This window comes from Tachypleus tridentatus, chromosome 13 (genome assembly GCF_004210375.1).
Source record: "Tachypleus tridentatus isolate NWPU-2018 chromosome 13, ASM421037v1, whole genome shotgun sequence".
In the NCBI taxonomy this organism is placed as follows: domain Eukaryota; kingdom Metazoa; phylum Arthropoda; class Merostomata; order Xiphosura; family Limulidae; genus Tachypleus; species Tachypleus tridentatus.
The window spans coordinates 149813796-149835902 of record NC_134837.1 but is presented as its reverse complement, the minus strand read 5'-3'; the positions used below and the strand labels follow the sequence as shown (position 1 = coordinate 149835902).

Here is a 22107-nt window from a genome sequence, read left to right as displayed (position 1 = left end):
GGAAAAAAATATTCTCATAGTAATATAAACATCAAATGAATCATAATACTTTAATTTTTTATACATTTTTTTTCTAAATTTTGTTAATTCCATTATTAAAGAGTTAAAAAGTTTCTTTTCTTTTATTACTGCAAATCTTTTATGTTAATTTCGCATGCCAATACATAAAATACGAGACTAATAAAAACTTATAGGGAAGGTACTTATTCAAATTGTCGTGTAAATTAATATATGATCTTCAATAAATCAAGCCTCGTCGATTTTGAAAAATGCGAATTAAGAATATCAGATATCATTGTAATAACTATTTTTCACAAAGTCAATATTAACAAAGTTTATGATATTATGTTGGTATATGTGTATACAGTTGTAATGAATGTCGGTTTGTTTCTCTGTTGTTAAGCAAAAAGCTACAAAATGGACTTTTTGTGCTGTGCCCATCACAGGTATCAAAACCAGGCTTTTAGCGTTATAAGCCTTCAGACTTACTGCTGACCTGTTAGGGCCAGTAAATATAGGAACTTTATATTTTTTAGCCAAAATATTTTAGTATGTTCTTATACCTTTCACTTAATATATTTTTCAATAATTGTTATAATGTTTTAATAATATATTCACATTTTATTGATCAACAATTCTGACCATTTGAATAATATGCAGTCCAGCGATACGCTATGATTGGTCAGAATATTGCTTCTAAAACTGAGGGCCCCCCATATTAACTCATTACTTCCTAAAGGTTAGAGTGTACAGGTCAGTCGTGAATTGAGGTACTAACGAACAATGGCTGGCGTTTTATCTCTCATCTCAGCCTTGCTTCCCTTATCCTTCCTGTTTTTTGTTCCTTCTACATATAAAAAAAAACCTATAGCTACTGAAACCTTTAACTATGAATATGACTACATAATCGGTAAGTGCTTTCCCCGTATTTTATGTAAATATGTTTCATAATCTAAATTTTGTTACAACTCTAATATAATAAATATTATCAAACCTACAATTCAGCTTATTACAAGTGATACTTATTTTATCTCTGAAGTAAATAACTTGTTAAGGAGAAAATTGCCGTTAACTATAGAGATATTTGTGATACAGCTTGTATCTTCTTGGGGTTTTGATACCTATGGTGGACAGAACACAAATAGCCATGTGTAGCTTTATTTTTAATTACAAACAAACATACTTTGTGTCTCCATCAAATAATAATTAAATTACTTCGCAAATAATAAATGTACAAGTAGAATTATTCTGTTAGACGTTTCAAGACCATACTAAGCCAAGATTTCATACCAAGTACGTAAGCATTGATGTATAAATCTAAAATAATTTTTTCTTCACGGTAACGCCTAAAAGCGATGGGTGTGCTCAAAACTTCGCATTAACTTGTCAAAAATTAAAAGCTTATTACTTTAATTAAATTTATTTTACAAATTATATGTCTCAGAAACAATAGGCTTTAATCCGTTTCTATTTACTAAGCAATAGTACAAAGATAACCAGGTAAAGCTCATTTAAAAAGAGTACTTTGAAATAATCGTATAAACAATCATGTTGTTTCTTGGTGTAGTTGGAGCAGGATCAGCTGGTGCTGTCATTGCTAATCGTTTGTCTGAAGACCTGAATATTAGAGTTCTTCTTCTAGAAGCTGGTGGCGATGAGAATGACGTGACAGACATCCCTTTATTGGCTGCCAACATCCAGCAGACCCCACTAGACTGGAAGTACTTGACTGAACCCCAGGAATTGTCCTGCTTTGGTCTGAAAGAGAGGGTATTGATTTTAATACTTTATTAAAATTTTAAGTCTTTTAAACGTTGAACTTGATTTTATAGATATGCTACTGAGCATTTCACTGAAAAATATTTGTAGTGATCCAAAATTTTCTGTTTTGTTCTAATATCAGGTGACACCATGAGGTGACCTTCGTAGACATAATGTCAAACTTCATCTCTAGATAATGAATATACGTAAAAAGGAAGTCTGTGAAACGAATGAGCAAGTAAAAAAGTGACATTTATAAATGACATTAAATATATCACCATCCTATCAAATATTTCATTAGCATGGCATGCAAATGCTTCATCTTATTACGTTCTTTAATGAGGTCTGAGGCAGATTGAATAATACAATTTTTTCAGGACAACAAGTTTTTAAGCTCTTTATTATTTCTTCTGCAGTCGAAAGACATTTGACAATCATTTGAACTTTAAACTTTAACCAAGTTTGTATATCTTCTTGTTTTTATACAGTTGATATTGTTATTTCCAACTTAAAGTACTGCTTTTTCAACTTAAAATGTTTAGAAATAAATTGAGTTAGTTTCATAAGTGGCAACAATTTTGCTGGACAAATTGCTAGGTTAAGAAATGGGGTCACAAGCGGGCGACAAACTCAGTAAATAAATTGCTTGGTTGTAAACTAGTGTTAAGAAAGTAGAGGATTTTTGACTGGTTAAAACAATGAAAGTTTTGATGTGAATAGGAGAAAAGGATGCACACTTTGAAGAGTCATGAGGTAGTAGTGCATTGGAAAAAATAATGACTAAGATTTTGAATTATGTTTAGCTTTTAAAATCCATGGATTTGTTCCTGAGCGCAGCAATGGAAAATATCTAACCAAGTGTTTAGTTTTTTTTATTTGGAATTTCATGCAATACAAGAGGGCTATCTGCGCTAGCCGTATCTAATTTAGAAATGAAAGACGAGAGAAAAGGCAACTAGTCATCATCATCTACCGCCAACTCTTACTTTTATTAACGAATAGTGTGATTGAGCGTAAATTATAACGACCTCACGGCTGTAAGGAGGGAATTTGTACTCAACATTGTAAGTCAAGTGTTCTAACCGCCTAGCCATACTTAAATATTTATATATTGTGGACTTTAAACATTACATTTCAAAAATATTATTTCACGTCCTTTTGATTATCTTAAAAACACTATCATTAACATTTTGATTTGTCAGTCTGGATAAAATAATATTTTAGTATTAATTAAATCGTCACTATAATAATTATCTACCTCTTTTGTATAGGTAAACTGGCATTGAATAACAAGTTTTAAGTACATTTATATTAAAGTTTTCGTTACTACCCTTTCAAGCTATCTCGAAATGTTTAAGTTGTTAGTGTGAATTTATTTTTCTCCAAATGCCTCCCCCCTTGGAACAGTGACATGTCTGCTGATTTGCACCACTAGAAACTGGATTTTGATACCCGTAGTGAGTAGAACACAGACAGCTCTTTGTGTAGATTTATGCATAATAACACAGCATTTATCTAACAAACATCTTAGCTGTATTACTGTTCCAACTAAAAATAAGTTCACTTTTGAAAAATGTAATATTGTTTTCCTATCACACTCCAGAAAAGCCGTTGGCCACGTGGAAAAGTTCTCGGTGGTTGCAGTGTCCTCAACTACATGTTATATATTCGAGGAAATCCTCGGGATTACGACAGATGGAACAGAGATTATGGCGCCTACGGATGGAGCTGGCGAGATGTATTCCCTTATTTTCTAAAGTCAGAAGATAACAGAGATTTGAATTTTGTTGAGAATGGTAAGCATGCAATAAGAGCCCTAGCCTACAAGTTACAATTGACATGAAAAAAACTGTAATAACAAGTAATTTATATCATTGACCTGATACTTATACTATGCAGCAATCAATTAAATTATAACACTGAAGTAACAACAGGTGTTTGTATAACTGTGATCTGACATTTACTTCAATTTATTTCACTTTATAATTGTAAGATACTTTACGCAATGTTGTTGCAGTTCATCATTCAGAAAATATGGGAGAACTTTTAATATCGTTTATTTACAAATACCGATTTGTGTGGGGACGTCGTATTTTCAGTTTGTTAGTTCTCGTTTGATGTGTGTTTTGTACCTAGTGATGTACAATCGTATAAATACCCTTATAGACGAGAGTATCGTATCGCAATAAAATGGCTAAATTTATCCTATAAAACCAATGTAAACTATACTCTGTTCAGAGAATGGACCAAATGTCCCTTTTTATGCACAACAGGATATCACGGGAGAGGAGGGTATCTAACTATAGAATCTCCGCCATATTCCTCTCCATTGAGTCACGCTTTTACTGAAGCAGGAAGGATGTTAGGGTATCCAACTAGAGACTTGAATGGACCTATTCAAACCGGTAAATTACCTTAATACATAAATTCTCAGGTTTTCACTAGGTTCTGTTTTTATCTTACATTTATACTGAAATACTAAATAAATTTTATTTTGAATAATAGTGAATTTTAAAAAGGATTTCAAAAATTAGATGTTTTGTAATATTCCACGTAATTTGTATTCAGTGTTTCTTTTGTCCAATTATGCCTATAAATTGGAATACGTCTGTTTTAGTTTACTCGATTTTTATTCTTTTTGGCACTGTAACTTTTATTAGTTAAGAATGACATGTATATCATATGTAATAAACTGTAACTTTTGTTTTCGTTTGACATTTCTAGCTAAATTAATCAAATAACTGAAGAAATGAAAGTTCTCCAAAAATATAAAAGATATTTTCGATTAAATTACTTTACATTTTTGTGTGGCTGTTCTTTACAGTTACTAATATCCTTTTTTCCCTCAGGATTTTCAATTCCTCAAGGAACTATTCGGGATGGTACTCGTTGCAGTACGTCAAAGGCTTTTCTTCAGTCAGTAAAGGATAGACCAAATCTGGATATTGTGATTTTTGCTTTTGCCACCAAGGTACTAGCTCAAAAACTACTTTTGTTATATTTTCGTAAAAGTTGCTCATGAGAAAGATTGATTACGCCTTAAACCCCTTTGTTACAACAGATTTTATAAATTATCCATTTGAGGAGCATGAAGGCTTTCTTTCATATTAACCACTTTGTTTTTATTGTAATCTTTTATCATAGATTCTTTACAGAGGTGTCTAGTTTTTAGATTACATTATTTTACATATTGAATAATTTCTCCTGTTCGTAATAAACTATAATTTAAAATAACTGTGCTAAAAATTTACAAAAAAGCTCAATAACGTTAGTAGTAGTATTCTGTTAAACTTTGGTGGTACTTTAAGGGTTGCACTGACATGAAGTAGAAGAGTTTCTTCAAATCATGATATCATTGACCTTCTAACTGTCCTTATTAAAATAGGTCAAACAAAGCTGTTAAAGGGGAAAATCTCAATTTCAAACAACCTATTTTATTGGAATCATAACTGTTCAATCCAATTTTCTTTTTCTATCCCATCTTTAGAAGTGAAATATTTAACCAATCTGTTTGAATATTTTCAAAACATTTATTTTACTTTTAGGTCCTTTTTGACGATCAGCTCATAGCAAGAGGCATTCAATTCATTAAGAACGATCTTCAATATATGGTGTTTGCTCGAAAAGAAATAATACTGTCCGGAGGATCCATAAATACACCACAGTTGTTGATGCTCTCGGGTATTGGGCCTCGGAAACACCTTGAAGAACTAGGGGTGAGATTGTTTACAGATTTAAATAAGTAGTTTCTGTTTAAACTATTAAAATTACACCCCAGTTCACCTAATGGTTGGAATTATTTTACAACTTGAAGAACGAAATCTTAAGTTATGAATACTGATTTTCATACTTTTAAGAGAATTATATCTACTTGTTACACCTTTAACTGACATGTCTTTTGTTGTTCTATAATGTACATTTTAGAACATATATATTAACCAAATTAGTTGAAATGCATAGTTGAAAATAATTCACACTTACTAAAATCTATAATATTTTTAATATCACATGGAACTTTTTATTAAAAATGAAAACTAAATCTTACATTGTTTTAGGTCATTTTTTTGAAATCTCTGAGTAAGAATGTTGAAGAACATATAATCAAGTGTCAATTTGAATATACTATGTTTTTTCTTCAGATTCCCGTGTTGGTTGATCTTCCTGTAGGTTTAAACCTACAAGATCACATCTATCCAGGAGGCGTTACTTTTCTGATCGACAAACCATATTCTATATTGCAGTCTAGAGTTATGACTGCCCAAGAAGCTGTTAAATATTTTGCAGCTGGAAAAGGTAATCAATTTTAATATATTTATTAATTTACACTAGCACTACATTTTACAGTGACTTCATTTGTAGTTCATTGAAAATTAACTTTTATTAATTCTGAAATTCTGACACGCACATTATTAGATGCCTAATTTTTTGCCTTCCGCCTGCATCGTAAGTTACATATATACATAAGAGTTTTAAGTGTTTTTTTATTATTTATGTTATTGCGTGAATAGATCTATACACTTTTTTTTAGTTTTTATTAGGCTTTCTTTTAATTTCGCGCAAAGCTACACGAGGGCTATCTGCACTAGCCTCCCTAATTTAGCAGTGTAAAACCAGAGGAAAAGCAGCTAGTCATCACCACCCATCGCCAACTCTTGAACTACTCTTTTAACAACGAATAGTAGGATTGATCGTCACATTATAAGGCCCCCACGACTGAACGGCCGAGAATGTTTGGTGCGATGGGGATTCGAAACCGCGACCCTCAGATCACGAGTCGAACGCTTTAACCCATCTGGCTATGCCGGGCTATTAGAATTGCACAGGCATTGTTCTTATAATCAAACAATGTTGAGATTCACCATATTCATGTCATCACGGTCGTGCATGTTAAAAATAGCCATTCATAGTAATTTCATTGCAAAGGCTTCTTTGGAAGGCTATCATGTCCAAATTAGACCACTTCTCCTTGCAGGATTTTCATAATGTGTCAAATTCCCAATGCTCATTTGATCAGTCCGATCGCAAAGAAGTTTCTATGATCTACATTTGGCGAGTTGACCCTATTTTATGTACAGAATAACATGAATACCCTTTCATTCTTTAGATGCTTGAAGTATGAGAATGTTGAATGCTTATGTCATTGATGTAACTTGCACACACATTCCTGGTGTTCAGGCGGAGAATTCTTCTTGTTATGATTTGTATTACTACCTTAACCATGTGAATAGCTTTGCCACTAATCTTTAGTGGTTTTTTGTTGTTGTTGTTGTTTATTTTACGAAACTCCGCACATTGCTTATCATGGTTGGGGTAATTGTTGTAGGTTCCTTTCTAGATGGTCTTTAACACAAGTTGATCCATAATCCTTTTTTTTACCGAAGCAGCTAAATACAAGGGATATCCTTATGATCTGAGTATATAATTATTTAGCTTCGGAAAGGGCTGTTAGATACCCATCACAAAAACAATCAGTTTTAAATAGCATCACACTACTTGCTTAACGCCAAACAATTTCAAAATGTAGTTACGATACATTACATTCCACCATGGCTTTAAATAGACTGTCGTTGTAGTAGGACTTTGAGTTGCACATTCAAAAGAGTTTTGATATAAAATACCCGAAGTTCTGGAAATTACTAAAAAGACAAATCTGCAAGCTACAGTATAAAAACATACGTGGATTTACTGTTCCCAAAGGTTACCTTAATAAATACTTAATGGTACGAACATGAACTACTAATCTGATACCAACTAATTTCGCGAGGATGAAAACCAATTGTCAAAATATGGTTGGCGTGTTTAAAAATTGAGACGCGGTTTCTACCTCTGAACTAAACTGTACTAAGCCTGTTGATGTATTGAAGGTAATGAGTAATTTTGCTTTATTCTAAAGAATATTTAGAAAATACAATATATTGCCATTCAACATTTAATATATTCAATAGTTTTAAAAAAGGGGGGGGGGGAGAGTTTGTTTTTGTTTTTTTTTTAAATTCGTGCAAAGCTACACGAGGGCTATCTGCGCTAGCCGTCTCTAATTTGCAAGACCAGAGGGAAGACAGCTAATTATCACCACCCACCGCCAACGTTTGGGCTACTCTTTTACCAACGAATAATGGGATTGACCGTAATATTATAACATCCCTGAGGCTGAAATGGCGAGCATGTTTGGTGTGACAGGGATTCGAGCCCACGACCCTCGAATTACGAGTCGAATATCCTAACCACCGGGCCATGCCAAGCCCTGGGCGAAAGCGACTTGGAGGTGTTTTCACAGTTATGTGCATTAACGTAATTAATCCACTTTATTTAAATCGGTATATTCAGATGCTGTTTCTAATTAAGAACAAAGCTACACAAGTGCCTATCTGTGCTCTGTCTATCACAGGTATCGAAACCCGGTTTGTAGCAGTATAAGTCCGAAGATATGCCACTGTGACATCAACATATTTGAAAAGTAATATATTGTATGATTGTCTTTCACGAATTCTAATGTAATAAAGTCACTTTACTTGTTTAGACGCGCTACACTTTATTTAAAACAATATTGACTATAAAATCCAAAATACGAGTTTCCAATTTTCAACCCGACATTCAAACCTAAAAAAGGTAATCATTTTTGTGTTTTGTAATAATCATGTTAGCCACAACTGTGAGCACCAGTAGTTCAATGACTCTGTCATATTTGAAAACTGTTATTGAAACTTATCTAAATATAAACGTAATAATTTGTCGTCACGCTAAAATTCTATTCCTCTAACGAATTCTGGATTTAAGAAAGTGAAAACTCCTATGAATTGGAGTTAAGATGTGGCCATTCAGTTACAGTGACTATCTGGAAGAAGATTTTCTGTTTATTGACTTACGCAGGGCTACACGAGGGTTATCTGTGATAACCAACATTTATTCTAAAGTTGTGGAAAGAAAAGCATTCCATGAGTTTACACCCAATTATTTTAAAGCAGAATTTTTTCACAAAAAAAATTCCGCTTCCTCTAAAACTTCAGTTTTTGTATAATAAGCGGTCAGGAAAATTATTAAGACAACTTCGTTCTAGCTGTTTTTGTTCTTTGGTCATATTATGATAGGAATACAGCATGTATTCTGCATGTTTATAATGCTTTACATTGCACAAGAATGTCAGCAGCCAATATCCTTTGTTGGTAAGCCATATAATATCTTGAGGTTACATTCTCCCTTATTTTGGAATGATAATGACCTAACAACGGAGTAGCAATAGTCACTATGGATAAATCTAATGTTTCACATTAACTAAAAAAAAAGATTTATTAAATATTTTGGAATAGAATAAACATTATTGTTCTAGATCTAAAGCAAACTAGCTGGCTAAATGAAGGCAACCAGTCTAATTATTCAGAAATCTAGTGAAAAGCGACCCCAGAAGAAAGTATATACACACACACACACACACACACACACACACTGTGTTTTTGTTACGAATTTAATTTCGAATGATTTCGCAACGTGTTACACACTGGATTCAGTCTGTTTATTACTTTGCCCAAACGCAGTTAGTTGTACCTAAATTTAGAACCACTTTATATATTATCCTTGCGATCCTCCTGTTATGAAGCGGACCTACCTTTGAGGAAATCAAATTAACCTCAAAATATTACGAAGTGAAATCAGCTAGTCAACACTACTAACTCTCGGTTTTAAGACGCATTAGGTCTTAGGAGGAGACGTACTGAAAACCTAGGACAATGTTTTCTCTCCGTACAATGCTTTAGACTGCCCAGTGTCCATCATGTTACTATGAAGTCAAGTATTTGCGAGTTTGTGGCTTGCTTCCTGTTGACACAAAATCACGCTCCACACTTTTTGAGCTGTAAATATAAAGGCGACTGTTTTATTTCACTATTTTATTAAAGTAGCCCAAAATTGGCGGTGGGCGCTGTTGGCTAGTTTATCATTTCATAAATAGAGATGTCTGGAACAGACAGCATTCGTGTAGGTTTGCTCAAATATTGTTTGTTTTTAATAAAAATGTAATTTAGACGAATGTTTCAACGTATATTTCATCTCATTTTCTGACGGTATTATGAGCAAAATGTTTTAAAACTTTTTATCTATCGAAGTGTACATTCATTTATTAATGTCATTTTTGTACTTCTAGGGCCTCTGACTTTGCTAGGAGGCGTTGAAGGATTAGGCTTTATTAAAACAAAATATGCTAACATTTCTGACGACTTCCCAGATGCAGAGATCCATTTTATATCTGGTAGCGTAGCATCCGACCAGGGACAAACATTTCGAAGAGTCCAGGGACTTAACAACGAGGTACAAAAGCTCTCGAATTTTCTACTTATAATAGTTATTTAAATGAAAATGCAAAAGTATATATTTTGTAAATTATTTTGAAACTATAATTTTGAAGCTTAGTCTCTGTTTTCTATGCTATGTAATAACTCTACAAGAAAAGTTATTAACTGAAAACACTATTCTTTGAAACTAGGTAAACGCTAAAAGGTTAATTCAGTGTCACTTTCGTGTATTTCTGAAACTTTCAATATCGTTAATGTTTACCAACAATGTACATTTATGATTTGGAAGTGTGTGTGTGTGTGTGTGTTTTACACAACTAAGAACTTAGTCTTCTATATACATATCAAAACTTGATAAAATGCTTAACTGTAGCTAATCAAAAAGCCTATTATCTTATTTAGTTACTTGTACTCTATTAATATATATCTCACAATAAACAAATAGTTAAATTTCCTTGTTACTGAGAGATGGTCTTGACGTTTTAAAACATTTCTGATCTCCATTTGTGTTAATAGTGCTGTCTGATCTCCATTTGTGTTAATAGTGCTGTTTCTTTCAATTACTTACTTTCACTTCATAAACGAATGTTTTGTTTTTGTTGTTGTTTTTTCAGTTATGGGAAATGGTTTATGCCCCGTATGTCAATACAGACACATTTTCATTGTACCCCGTTCTACTGCGTCCTGAAAGTCGAGGATACTTGAAACTCCGCTCAAATAATCCGTACGACCATCCAATCATTGATCCTAAATACCTGACTCATGAAAAAGACATCTTAACCATGGTGGAGTGTAAGTGTTTTTGTAAACTGTTCACAGATATAATGCCGCATCCATGGTGCAAGTACCTCGGTATATCGTTCATTAATAAATCACAATAAATAATACTGTATGGATTCATCCAATATTGTATATGGCGAGAAGTATCTATAATACCGTGGTGTTGGTACAGTAACCATAGTGATTAGTATATTTAAAATCATGTTGTGACAAAGGTGGTTATTTTAATGCTAAATATTTAAATAATGAAGATTAGTTATTTACCATAGGCGAAAATAAGCGCCAGTCTTTTTTTTTTGTTGTTATTAATATCCTTAAAGCGTTTAAAATAACATTATGTTTACGTATAATTGATACAACTCTAAAATCAGGGGTTCGTTCCCCCTCGGTGGACTCAGCAGATAGCCCGATATAGCTATGCTATAACAAAACACACATACACGTATAATTGAAAAACAATTTACCAAATGATTCGATGTGTGCATTTTTATTATAGCCATGAAAATTTCTTATGCTGTTGGTGAAACTCCAGCGTTTAGAAAATTTGGAGCTCGTCGACTTCCGAATGTTTTCCCAAAGTGCGGCCATTATCCTCATTGGAGTGACGAGTATTTAGCTTGCGTAGCTAGGACATTTACTTCTACTTTATACCATCCCGTGGGGACTTGTAAGATGGGTAACCCCAACGACCCATCGACTGTGGTAGACCCACAATTAAGGTAAGAAAATTACGTTATATGTCGTATCTGAGGCGTACCATATTAAACTATTTATCATGGGTTACGTGATAAGTTTTTAATACATATATATATACGCTTTGTTTTTAAAATGTTTCTATCTTGATTGGATTCTAGAAGGGTGAAATGCTAACTAGAATTCCTTCCCTCCCTACCCCTCCACTTGTTTCTGAGGGCTAACTGTCCCTACTTTATTATAGAAGTGATAAACTGGGTGTAGGCAGCTAGTGATTGTGCTTCTTATATAAACAAGCCTGTATACATTACAAGTTTGAGGGGTGGTCGAGACAGTGTACATGTGTTTACATCAAGAGTTCTCACTTAAATCGATTTTAAAACGTTAATGCAAGTTTGATTCTTTCAGTAAATGATGGTGTTTCTTTAAACAGCAAACAAATTTCCCTTCCAAGGGGAGTCATGTGGGGGAAATCCCAGGTTAGAGAGGGAGGCCCCAAACGATAGTTTATAGGAGAGGCTTTTTGGTCAGGCTAATTTGCTGTGAAATCTCATCCGTCGTCCACATTCAATTTGGAGGATAGAATTTCATCCCTCTATGTGTACTATTAGTATTACGTCTACCTCTTACTTCATGACTGATAGTTGTATAACTTTATCTGTCGTGTGAGATGAACTACTCAAAACACTTTCAGTTTTTATAAAGACTCCTACTGTTTAGGAATTAGGTTAAATGAGTTTATTTAATGATAAATAGGCCAAACTAAACAACTATAATGTGCAATACCCACCTTTCGTATTCCATCTGCTATTTATCATGCTTATCATCTATCGTTGATGATTAATAACTGGAATTTACCTGCCGTGTGAGATAAACTTAAACATATAATTCGATCTTTAAAAACATTCTTACAGTTTTGTAGTTAGTTCAAATTAGTGCTTTTATAGCTCATATAATACTATTAACAATAGTATCTTACAAGTTACATAATGATAATGGTATGATATTACCAGTAGTACAAGACTTTAAGACTGAAATAAGGCCACATTATACAGAATTAATATAGTATAACAAGTTTGAGTTTAGACCGCTTTTCAAGTTTAACTTCATTATTAGTCTACCCTCATCTAAACTTAAGGTGTTTTTTATTTCTAAAAAAAATATTCAAATAATAATATACTAACATAATATTACAACTTGTTTTACATATCCAACACTCGGTTAACACTAACTCTGTGATAAACATCAATGACCAACGTAGTGCGTGTTTGTCAATCGATACTGAACATACTTAATAGTATTTATGAAGTAAAACAAATATACAAATAAAATTATCTTTACAAAAGAAAATAAACAATTCTAAATTTCTACAATAACTAAAAATTACCATTAATACTGGCTAAACTATCTTCTTTAAGGCATGCAAAGGATGAAATTTTGACGATTGGCTCGCTTACGTCACACGCATGCCCATATCTACTACCCAGATGGAATTGAGGAATAGATTTCGCAGTACACCACAGGATTAACCAATTTGCATACTATATAAGCACTCAGTGGAGCGCGTATGAAATATGAAAATGTGTTCGTATTTTTAGTAGGACAATGTGGAATGATTTTCTTCATAAATCTGCCAAGTTTAATCAAAATTCGATTATTTTTGACTGGAGTATAGAGCAGGAAAAATCTGTAACATATAAGAATTTTTTGTGACCTTTATCTTTCAAAAACTAATCATTTCTAAGTGGGTCAATACATATATCAACTTTCGTCCAAATCCATTCAGCCGTTTTTGAGAAATTCTGCTGAAAAACATACAAAGCGCAAATACGCACACAGAAGTAAAAACTTAACCTACGTCCATTAGGTAATTATACCACAACGTATAGTTCGCAGTTGGATTCCAGGGTCCATTTGAGATCAGTTTCCTTTGCCAGGCCCCAAAACCTTTTGTGACACTCCTGATCCAACATATGTATATGTTGTGCCTTGTAATACAACATACTGTATGCCACACGTTAAAATTAAAAGCCATCGTGTGTTTAATAATAATTTCTTCTTTTTTAAAATATTTTCACAACTTTTCAATTTGTCGTAATTTTACATTATCCACACGTATACAAAGTATACTAACCAGTTTTAGACAGAAACTCCTGAGCTTCTAAATATGATATTCAACAAAGTATTTCGCAAATCTTGGGAATTTTGTGACTATATTTGTTTGTTTGTTTTTACGTGCTATGATTAGAGTGAAAGGAGTGAGAGGACTGCGTGTTGTGGACGGTTCTGTGATGCCAGTGATTGTGTCTGGGAACACAAATGCCCCAATCATTATGATTGCTGAGAAGGCAGCGGATATGATACGTGGATTAAAGACAGTGGTCGTTTCGAAAAATGGAAAGTTTCTAAAACTAAGGACTAAGCGAGTGAATAGGAGGAGAATATTTTAATTTTTGTTTCTTTATAAAAGTGGTTGATAAGCTATGTAATAATATTGGTTTCTAATACAGTTTTAAAGAAAATTGACAAATCTATTTGGTTAATTTATTTTTGTAAACAAATGTATTTATATTATACAATAAGGATTTTGATGTTATCTGTTGTTTTTAACTCGCGACGTTTTGAGTATTTTGACTTAATTGTATTTCACCATTAGCTAAAGTGTGTAGAAGTGCCCAGTTATTAAAAGGAAAGCTTCAGAAGAAGAGCCAACCTAATTCTATGGGGACTGGAGGGTGGAACTGAAACAAAATAAATAATAATTTAAATTTTGTGGGAGAATTGCATTGAATTTAAAATCGTGCGAAAAATGTAGCCTTCACTGTCAAGCAAGACTCAACTTTTGCCTAACTATTTGCGTTTAAATGGCGAACCTTCGATTATTCCACGCTAAGTCTTTCCAGGTTGCACTAACCGGTTTGTTATGATTATCGCTTTATATTCTCTAGTATTCAGTATATATTTAATAAACTATTGTACTAGACAGCATAATTTTTTTTTTAAGTTTTCAAAATGAAATGACCTTAGGAGGCTATGCATTCACCCACCCATCGCTTGCTTCAGATTTACACATTAATCATGATATCAAAATCAAAATGTCTTGACTATTAACTTATTATATGAAAATTATGTTTAGTTAAGTAACGTCGTGTTTTTTTAAAATAAACATGTTGTGTGTGTTTGTGTGTGGTAAATCGTTGTAATTACTGTATTTTCAATTAAAAAAAAATGGCAACAAACCTTTCTTTTGTGAGCATCATTTTGTCTTGTTGTTTTAAACCTAAGTTTTTAATTTCGACCATAGTGGAAAGGTTAGTGTTTTTACAAGTTGAACGGTGCTTGTAAGGAGAAGAAAAGTAAAAAAGAGGACATTTTACAGTATAATATTTTGAAATTTCCAAAGAAACAATTTTGATAATACATTAATGTCGCTAAACCATGTTTTTTTTTTGTTGTTTCTTTTAACCAGACACAAGGCCCGGCATGGCTAGGTGGGTTAAGGTGTTCGGCTCGTAATCTGAGGGTCGCGGGTCCGAATCCCCATCGCACCAAACATGCTCGCCCTTTCAGCCATGGGGGCGTTATAATGTTATCGTTTGTAAAAGAGTAGCCAAAGAGTTGGCGGTGGGTGGTGATGACTAGTTGCCTTCCCTCTAGTCTTGCACTGCTAAATTAGGGACGGCTAGGGCACATAGCCCTCGTGTAGCTTTGCGCGAAGTACAAACAAAATCTGGCATCAGTTTTTATTTATACTCATCCGTTTGTACACTTTCGTACCAAACTAAGCTCTAGGTTTGTTTTGTTTGTTTTTGGAATTTCGCACAAAGCTACTCGATCGCTATCTGTGCTAGCCGTCCCTAATTTAGCAGTGTAAGACTAGAAGGAAGGCAGCTAGTCATCACCACCCACCGCCAACTCTTTGGCTACTCTTTTACCAACGAATAGTGGGATTGATCGACACATTATAACGCCCCCACGGCTAGGAGGGCGAGCATGTTTAGCGCGACGCGGGCGCGAACCCGCGACCCTCGGACTACGAGTCGCACGCCTTACGCGCTTGGCCATGCCGGGCCAAGCTCTAGGCTACTTATAGATTTATCATTCCGCGCTGTTTTTGGCTGGAACGTTTATATATATATTTAGGAAAGAGAAAATTATTTTTAACTATATTGATAGAACTGCCTTTTTAAGTTTCAATTAAAAAGTCAATCTGGTAATTTTATATCGTACGGTAGTAAGTAATAGTGTTTACAATTTCAAACACAATCGGAAATAACCTTCTTATCATTATACGACTTAAAATGGGAATGCACTTCATCCATCTGTTTTCGAACCCAGAGCAGTGAAATTAATATTGCACCATTATTATGGGCCCGGCATGGCCATGTGGTTAAGGCACGCTACTCGTAACCTGAGGGTCGCGGGTTCAAATTCCCGTCACGCCAAACATGCACGCCCTATCAGCCGTGCGGGCGTTATAATGTTACGGTCAATCCCATTATTCGTTGGTAAAAGAGTAGCCCAAAAGTTGGCGGTGGGTGGTGATAACTAGCTGCCTTCCCTCTAGTTTTACACTGCTAAATTAGGGGCGGCTAGCGTAGATAGCCCTCGTGTAGCTTTGCGCAAAACTTAAAAACAAACAAACTGCCCAAACAAAGCCAATTGAAGAGAAGAAAAGGCACCTAAACCCTGCCACCTTAATTCTTAGTCTAAGAACGACAACATTCAACCAGTAAACTCTTTAGAACGACTGTCTCTTTCCATTCGAGTTCCCTTCAGACCATGTGTCACTCAACTCGTCAAACGCCCTACAGGTAGATACTTCCATCTATTCTCTGCCTTTACTTAAAGACAAAACCGATGAGCCCCGCGCCCGATCCTACCGCCCCTCAACCAGTGAAAACGAATATTCACTCTGTGAAATGCCAATCCTCCACTTTTAACCGCCTTCTCACCAAAAATAAAATCCTACTACGCTGATGACTCTTCCTTCTTTTTCACTATTATGATGCTATATCATTGAAGTTTCATCGGATACTGGTCAGGTAAATTGATTATTTGACGCCTGAACAGTGAAAGTGGGGTTTCTCTGTGTGTTCCTGTTTCTTCAACAACAAAGTCTAAGGCATTAGATATTTAGATCCCCCGCCGCACTAATAGACTCTAAGTCCATCGATGTCCGTTTGGTAGTTTAGAAAGGATTCACACATCAGAGATACCACCAGTAACCCCAAGACCACTAAAACCATAAACTTTACGAGTGGGACGAAAACAAGTTAGTATCTCTGAACACCGCTGAAGATTTCGAACCGAAAGAACTGCGATAATCGTGCAGGAAAGAAGCCAGACCAGTTTCAATAACCTAACAATGTGTTGTCATTAAATAAGTTTGTTTCAAAGTACGCTTGCTCTCCTCATCTTGTCCCTCTTAGGTTAACAGCAACAGCTTTGCACTTTGTGGACACTTAGATCATAAGTTAGTTGAATATTTACACTTTAAAGTGATAGTGGAACTCTTTTTGTTGTTAGTTCTAATAGCTTTGAAATAATAATCTGAAAAAGATAGTCTTCATTTTGGAAAGTCTCACTCTGTGATTAAGTTTATTGTTAGTATACAACGATGTTACATCAAAACGAACGAATAAAACCTCCCGATTGAGAATTTTGCTAAAGTTTATGAACTGGAAGCTGTTAATAGTTCAAACGCCAAGTAAGGTTTTAATCTATTTTCTAAGGTCAAAGGATTAGAAGGTGTTTTTTTACTCAGATCAGTGTACAAGTTTTAAAAAGTGATTTCCTTCTTTCAGGCAATTGTCGTTTTTTTTCTTATCAAATGATGGTACTCATCTATAATTTTATTATTTTAGCCACATCATCCATTTGATTACTGTAAGCCTGAAGACTTCATTTTGTTTTCAAAATAATATTATCAATGTTGCCATCTTTCTCGAAGACCTGTAAAAAATTAAATGTTTAATTTTAAAATACAGTAGCAGCAATTTTATACCGGGTAAGTTCTGATTTTAATGAGTATAGCGTTTTGACCCATACTATTGTGTCTTCATTAGGTAAAAGTTATGTTCAAACCAAATTAGTTCCTGAAGATTTGCCTTTGCCAGAGATATTTAACTTAAGATTACTTAAACAGCATGTTTTCAACTTCTAGATACTAAAACACCTTTCTCTTCCATTTCTGAATAAAAACTATGGACCAAAACGTTGTGATAATTAAAATCGGAACTCGCGTATGTACGTGTATTGGACGAAACGTAATTTTGCTGAACTTCTCGTGTGATTTAAGGTGACATATTTTTATTGATACTATCAACCCTAGTCAGAATATCTGTACGTGTGACAACTAAAACTTTATAATGACATCAAAGCAGAAAACTCATCCTTGTAAGTAACGTTACGCTTAAACCTAGAATCGTAATGCGAAAAGCACTGTAAGGCTAAACTGGAAGTGAATTTGTGAAATGACACCATAAGACACATTAGATACTATTCGACATAAAAAAACATCCCTAGTTTAGAAGCCAAAATATCATCCGACTTTAGAAAGAAGCAGAAGTAGTCCATTAAAGTAATGACTCCATCGAGACGTGTTATACCTAATTACTTGAGAATTCTCTCAAATGATGAATGAAAACCAAATCATAAAATCTATTTATCTCGCTCACCTTAATTGCATTTGGAGTGTTATAATATTATTGTGGATCCCACTCTTTGTTGGTAAAAGAGTATACCAAAAGTTGGCGGTGGGTGGTAACTACTAGCTGCATTCTCTCTAGTCTTTCACTGCCAAGTTAGGGAAGACTAGCGCAGATGGCTCTTGTGTAGCTTGAAGCGAAATTCAACACAAGCCAAACACGTTATAGCACAGTACTCAAACTGATTTCCAGGAACGGATTGTTAACTAAGAATGAACAGAACAACGGCACCAATGAATAGCGTATGACAACTGTATGTGCATTTAAACGTCGGAATATACATATCGCATCTTCAGTAAACTATATTGGACAAGATAGATTATTTTGTACAAATATTTATAAATTTTAGACATTTTATAAAATAGTAAATATAACGAAAAATAAAAGGATGAAATAAATTAACAGACAAGCAAATAAACAAAAGATATAATAATGTAACAATATTTTACAAGTATCCAGAACTGATTTAAGTGTAGTGAAGTTGTTATTATTTAAAGTTGAGAGTTTATTCATAATTGACAAACTTTCTTTAACTAAAAGTTCGCTATTAGATAATCTAGATGAGATGACTGAAATTCGTTATCCAAACGCAATGTTTGGCGTTTTCACTTTGTGTGCGAATTGCGGAGTCTGGTCGATTTGATAGTTTTTCTACCAGTTTTGCTTGACACACCCATATCTTCGCAGGTGGCTTCGGTGAAAACTCTGCAATAGCCAATTGGCGACAGGACAATCCGGCAACAGCGATGGGAGACACTAAATTATGTTGAAAGACAGGTTATTGACTGGACAAATTGTCGAAACACAACTAGTCGAAAAACTAGCTTGTCGATAGCTGTATCATGAGATGGATTTGTTGTTATATTTACGCTTACTTAGAGGAATGCATGCATGTACATGAATCAGGTTCAGTGTCGTGCTGCTAATTTTGTATTTCGTTCAGTGATAAAAACATCAACACTCTCCTCTTATTCACCATTATGTTGAATTTATTATGCCATTCTTCTACAGCATTTTAGTCCTAATCATGTTTTATACAGTGAAAAAGATACAGTCTTAACAAAAATGTTGAGCTAATTATTTTACTGTGATGGTCATAAACACTCACCTAGCATACTATCAGCAATACTACCGATATTTAAAATGCAAAAACGGCTCGTTTGGGTTGAGAAAATATTTTACATAGAAGAGCGAACAACGTTTCGACCTTCTTCGGTCATCGTCAGGTTCACCGAAGAAGGTCGAAACGTTGTTCGCTCTGCTATGTAAAATATTTTCTCAACCCAAACGAGCCGTTTTTGCATTTTAAATTTCTCAACAAGTGGGTTTCTCGACATCACTGAATACTACCGATACATTTGAAATATTGATACGTTAATAAGTCTGGTGGCAAGTAATAATATTTTTGGCAAATGGAATTTCGCCGAATTGTCTGTCGACTAGTAATATTGTCGACGAATTGAGTATCGCCTAGCATGTCCTGAACCCGCAGATGCACTTGGCGTATAGGTTTGCCAGTTAAGTTGCGTTACAGCTACCACACGAATAATTACGATCCTGAAACACACAGGTGAAGGTAACAGGTCTTTGGATCGGAATAGATTTTGTATTTTAAAAGATGATTTAAATATCACTTGTAGTTGAACTTGTTGATAAAACGTTTTAAGTATTCTTAAAATCTATGACTTCGCTTTACATCTTTGTTTACCTAAAAATGGTGCGATCAGTGCATTTTATTCGAGCCCAAACATGCAAGTTCCTTTTTCACAGCTTTTATCCCCCCAAAAAATCACACGTTGTTGATAAATACCCGTGAAGACTGATCGATCTTTTTCTGGAACTTCATCTTGATTACGAATTTGAAAGTGATCTCAACTGGATCATCTAATATTAAATGTTTAATTGGAGAGAGTTTATTTATTATAAATGAACTCCAAACGAGTCCCCGGCTAGTACAGTGGTAAGTCTACGAATTTACAACGCTAAAATCAGCACTTCGATTCCCCTCGGTGGACTCAGCAGATAGCCCGATATGGTTTTGCTATAAGAAAACACACTCACACAACTTCCAACTATAGACAATAATACTATCTCACTACATTTAAGTTTGTTCTGAATACTTGTATAATATTGTTCTATTTATCCTATCCTTTGTTTATTTGTTTGTCTTTTAGTATATTTCATCCTTTTATTCTGTATTTTAATTACTGTTTAAAAAAGGGTTAAACTTTACAAATATTTGTAGCTAATAATATATCCTGTTCAATAAACACTACATGGCCAAAAATATGTGAATACCCCTTCCAATTAGTGGGTTCGGCTATTTCAGTCACACCCATTGCTAGCGGGTGCATAAAATCAAAGATACAGCCATGCAGTCTCCATAGACAAATATTGGCAGTAGGATGGATCGTAATGAAGAGCTCAGTAACTTTCAACGTGGCACTGTCATAGGATGCCACCTTTCCAACAAGTCAGTTCGTCAAATTTCTGCCCAGCTAGAGCTGCCCTGGTCAACTGTAAGCGCTGTTATTGTGAAGTGAAAATGTCTAGAACCAACAACAGCTCAGCCACTAAGCGGTAGGCCGCACAAGCTCTGCCAAGTGCTGCAGCGCATAGAGCGTAAAAATCGTCTGTCCACAGTTGCAACACTCATTACAAAGTTCTAAACTACCTTTTAAACCAACGTCAGCACAAGAGGTGTTCGTCGGGAGTTTCATGAAATGGGTTTTCATGACTGAGCAGCAGCACTCAAGCCTAAGATCACCATGTACAATGTCAAGTGTCGACTGAAGTGGTGTAAAGCACACCTCCATTGGACTCTGGAGCACTGGAAACGCGTTCTTTGGTGGGATGAATCACGCTTCACTATCTAGCAGTCTGATGGACGAATCTGGGTTTAGCAGATGTCAAGAGAATGCTACCTGCCTGAATGCAAGGTGCCAACTGTAAAGTTTTGTGGAGGTTGTTTTTTCATGGTTTGGGCTAGGCTCTTTCGTTTCAATGAAGGGAAACCTTAATGCTACAGCATACAATGACATTTTAGAGAATTGTGTGCATCCAACTTTGTGGCAACAGTTTTGGAAAGGCCCTTTTTTGTTTCAGCATGACAATGCCCCCGTGCACAAAGTGAGGTCCACAATGACATGGTTTGCTGAGCTTGGTATGGAAGAACTTGACTGGCCTGCACATAGCCCTGATTTCAACGCCATCGAACACCTTTGAGATGAATGGGAAAGCCTTCTCGCCCGACCTCACTAATGCTCTTGTCGCTGAATAGGAGTTAATCCCCGCAGCCATGTTCTAAAATCTAATGAAAAACCTTCCCAAAAGAGTGGAAGCTGTTATAGTAGCAAAGATGGGACCAACTCCAGATTAATGCCCAGAGTTTTGGAATGAGATGTTAAACAAGCACATATGGGTGTGTTGGTTGGGTGTCCACATACTTTTGGCCATGTAGTGTAGCTTGCTGAAGATACAATATGTATATTTTAAAGCATTCAAAAATAATTTTATAAAAAACTCAAATTTTAAATCAAGAAAAATAAATTATTTAGCAGAAAGAGAATTTCAGCATGTTTATTGTTTTATTTGTGCTTTTATATATCAAATGACAATTGATTACAAACGTCAAATATTCTCCATTACTTTTATCAAAAGTATGGTCCTTTTTTAATTTGAATATTAAGTACGAAATTAACATCAAAACGCAAAAATTTTGGTTAAGGAGTAAACACTAATCCAAAATCTACAAAATATCTCCGTTTCCTCGGAAGAATGTGAAAAATGCTATGCAGATAGAAAAAAAAAGATAAATGTTAGAATATTTCTGTTTACAAAAAGTTTTAATTTATAATTCATTTGGTTTCTAATCCTTA

At 34.6% G+C, this 22107-nt stretch overlaps 1 protein-coding gene across 1 annotated transcript; it reads left to right on the top strand.

Annotated features, from left to right (window-relative positions):
• The first annotated feature begins 723 nt into the window (after positions 1 to 723).
• Positions 724 to 14758, top strand: LOC143239367 (glucose dehydrogenase [FAD, quinone]-like). Its single transcript, XM_076480365.1, has 11 exons — positions 724 to 910; positions 1568 to 1770; positions 3365 to 3557; positions 4035 to 4166; positions 4611 to 4732; positions 5307 to 5477; positions 5901 to 6054; positions 9899 to 10062; positions 10661 to 10838; positions 11323 to 11545; positions 13768 to 14758. The coding sequence occupies exons 1-11, from the start codon at positions 784 to 786 to the stop codon at positions 13967 to 13969; spliced, it is 1869 nt and encodes a 622-aa protein (XP_076336480.1). The 5' UTR covers positions 724 to 783; the 3' UTR covers positions 13970 to 14758.
• The last annotated feature ends 7349 nt before the right edge of the window (positions 14759 to 22107 follow it).